General features: G+C 42.1%; 1 protein-coding gene across 1 annotated transcript; it reads left to right on the top strand.

The window, feature by feature from the left end:
* Positions 1–979: 979 nt before the first annotated feature.
* LOC101532966 (olfactory receptor 1-like) lies at positions 980–1,939 on the top strand. The gene has a single exon (XM_004594057.2). The coding sequence runs from the start codon at positions 980–982 to the stop codon at positions 1,937–1,939; it is 960 nt and encodes a 319-aa protein (XP_004594114.2).
* Positions 1,940–2,535: the final 596 nt, after the last annotated feature.

Raw genomic sequence — 2,535 nt, 5'->3', positions numbered from 1 at the left:
ATTGATAACGCTCAATCTCTTTCTCTGTAACTCTGTTTTCCCAAGAAAATTATTGTTTTTTTTTTTTTTCTAAAGAATCGTTAAAACTCTCTGATATTAGGAGAACAATGAGAGTGGGATTTCCACTCTAGGATCTCCAAGTTTGAGAACAAGTTTATTGGAGAAGGGTTGTCCTAAAACAAAGATATGAATTGAGAAGCTGTTAAAGTGTCCAGGTAAGTTGTCAACTTGTTCTGGGATTGTGGTAATTGCACACAGTGTACGAACCACAGTGAGAATTCAGGATCACATCTTTAGGATGTGCTGGATTGGAGGTCATGGTGAGAGAAAGGATGAAAGAAATTAAACTCAGTAGCTTTCGATTTGATTCTGGATAGCTTCTCCTGAAATATGAGCGCCAAGGAGGAGGAGACTGGGAGAGGGAATAGCTGAGACTCTGAGTTTCATTTGGGAATTGTTGAGCTCATGTAGCCTGTGATCCCATACCTACCAAGCTGGCCATTGGACAGTGGGATCCAGAGTTCTGTGGGAAGAAAGATGTCCATGTGGATATTTAAATGGCCATCTGAATAGTGGAGGAGATAGGGTTTCTTGTGGATGTGCATGGTGATAAGTGAATACTGTTTATGAAAATAAACCCTGAAGGAAATTAACATGTAGGAAACTGACAGAGGTGGAGCTAACCGTATCTTTGAGAATGACTGGTTAGGAGGAATACAAATCTATGTGATGCCTCAGAATGAATAGAGTGGATTGGTTTTGAAAGAATGGAACAATGTAGCATGTGAAAAAGAAGTGAAGAAAAGATGTAGGTTAGGGATTATAATTGTGTACAAGAGGAGTAGAGAGATGCTTATGATGGCAATGTGGCTGAAAGAAGATCTTTTAGCAAATAGCTGAGTTTGTACCCTAAATTGCTTTTCAATTTCAAGTTTTAAAGAACACTATTATTTCTTCCCAAAGGTATTGATCACACATCATGGCAGGAAGTAACCTAAGTGTCATTTCAGAGTTCCTCCTCCTGGGTCTACCCATCCAGCCAGAATACCAAAACCTGTGCTATGTCCTATTTCTGGCAATGTACTTGATCACTGTCCTGGGAAACTTCATCATCATCGTCCTCATTATACTGGACTCCCATCTCCACACACCCATGTATTTGTTTCTCAGCAACTTGTCCTTCTCTGACCTCTGCTTCTCCTCTGTCACAGTGCCCAAGTTGCTACAGATCATGAACAGCCAAGTTCCATCCATCCCCTATGAAGGATGCCTCACCCAGATGTACTTTTTTCTGTTCTTTGGAGACCTTGGAAGCTTCCTGCTTGTGGCCATGGCGTATGACCGCTATGTGGCCATCTGTTTCCCCCTGCACTACACCAGCATCATGAACCCCAAGCTCTGTCTCACCCTGGTAGCACTGTGCTTGGCACTGACCATGTTCCCTTCCCTGTTACACACTCTGCTCATGGCCAGACTATCTTTCTGTGCAGACAGTGTGATCCACCACTTTTTCTGTGATATATCTGCTCTGTTGAAGTTGGCCTGCTCTGACACTAGTGTTAATCAGTTGTTGGTATTTGTTGTAGGGAGTATCTTTGTTGTCATCCCATTCCTATTAATCATCATGTCCTATGCAGGGATTGTGTCCTCCATCCTTAAGGTCCCTTCTGCACAGGGCATCCGTAAGGCCTTCTCCACCTGTGGCTCACACCTGTCTGTGGTGTCTCTGTTCTATGGCACAATTATAGGTCTCTACCTAGTCCCATCAGCTGATAATTCTCCTGTGAAGGAGACTGTCATGTCCATGATGTACACTGTGGTGACTCCCATGCTGAACCCCTTCATCTACAGCCTGAGGAACCGAGATATCAAGGGAGCTCTGGGAAGAGTTGTTTGTAAAAAGACATTCTTTAGCTTAATGGCAGCTCATGGGATTTAAAGACGCACACACAGACACATAGACACACACGTTATCACAGACTTGTGTTTTATCCATTATAGAACTTTTTGTTGCAGTGAGGAACTGCATGATAGTGTGGTAGTAAATGGGAAGTGACTTTGTCCTTGGATTGTGAAGGCATGCTCAGCTACCAGCTAGGTAGGTTTTTGTCTCTGAATTTTAGGTCCTCTTGAGGTGGCATGATTTCCAATGTTTTCATTGCAGTTTCTGTCTCTTGTTATAAAATCCACTAACTTATCATGTATTGTGTTTAAACTACAACTGCAGATTAAATGCTACTCTCTCCTCCCATGACAAAAGAACCGAGAGCCATCAGCCCAGTCTCCTGCTGCTTCTAGGTTGGATTTGTTGTTGCTCAGTTATTATCTTTACTTGTCTTTCTGTAGAGTGTTCACATATTCTGTCTTGTAACCTTTTATACTTCTCTTTCATTTTCTTCTGTGTGTTGTCATTTTTAATGGTCTGATTTTAGTGTGAACTTCATGTGTTGTGTCATTACAGTAGTTTGGTTTGTATTTACTTGAGAAGTAAGTCATGCCTGGTGGTCTAAATGCTGCTAGCTTAAGCCTGGGGAG

The sequence above is a fragment of the Ochotona princeps genome, chromosome 17 (assembly GCF_030435755.1).
Source record: "Ochotona princeps isolate mOchPri1 chromosome 17, mOchPri1.hap1, whole genome shotgun sequence".
Lineage (NCBI taxonomy): Eukaryota > Metazoa > Chordata > Mammalia > Lagomorpha > Ochotonidae > Ochotona > Ochotona princeps.
The sequence above is the reverse complement of the archived record's forward strand: the minus strand, read 5'-3'. Positions and strand labels throughout refer to the sequence as shown.

Coding starts and splice junctions, on each gene's coding strand:
- LOC101532966 (XM_004594057.2), top strand. CDS start 980: ATGGCAGGAAGTAACCTAAGTGTCATTTCAGAGTTCCTCCTCCTGGGT.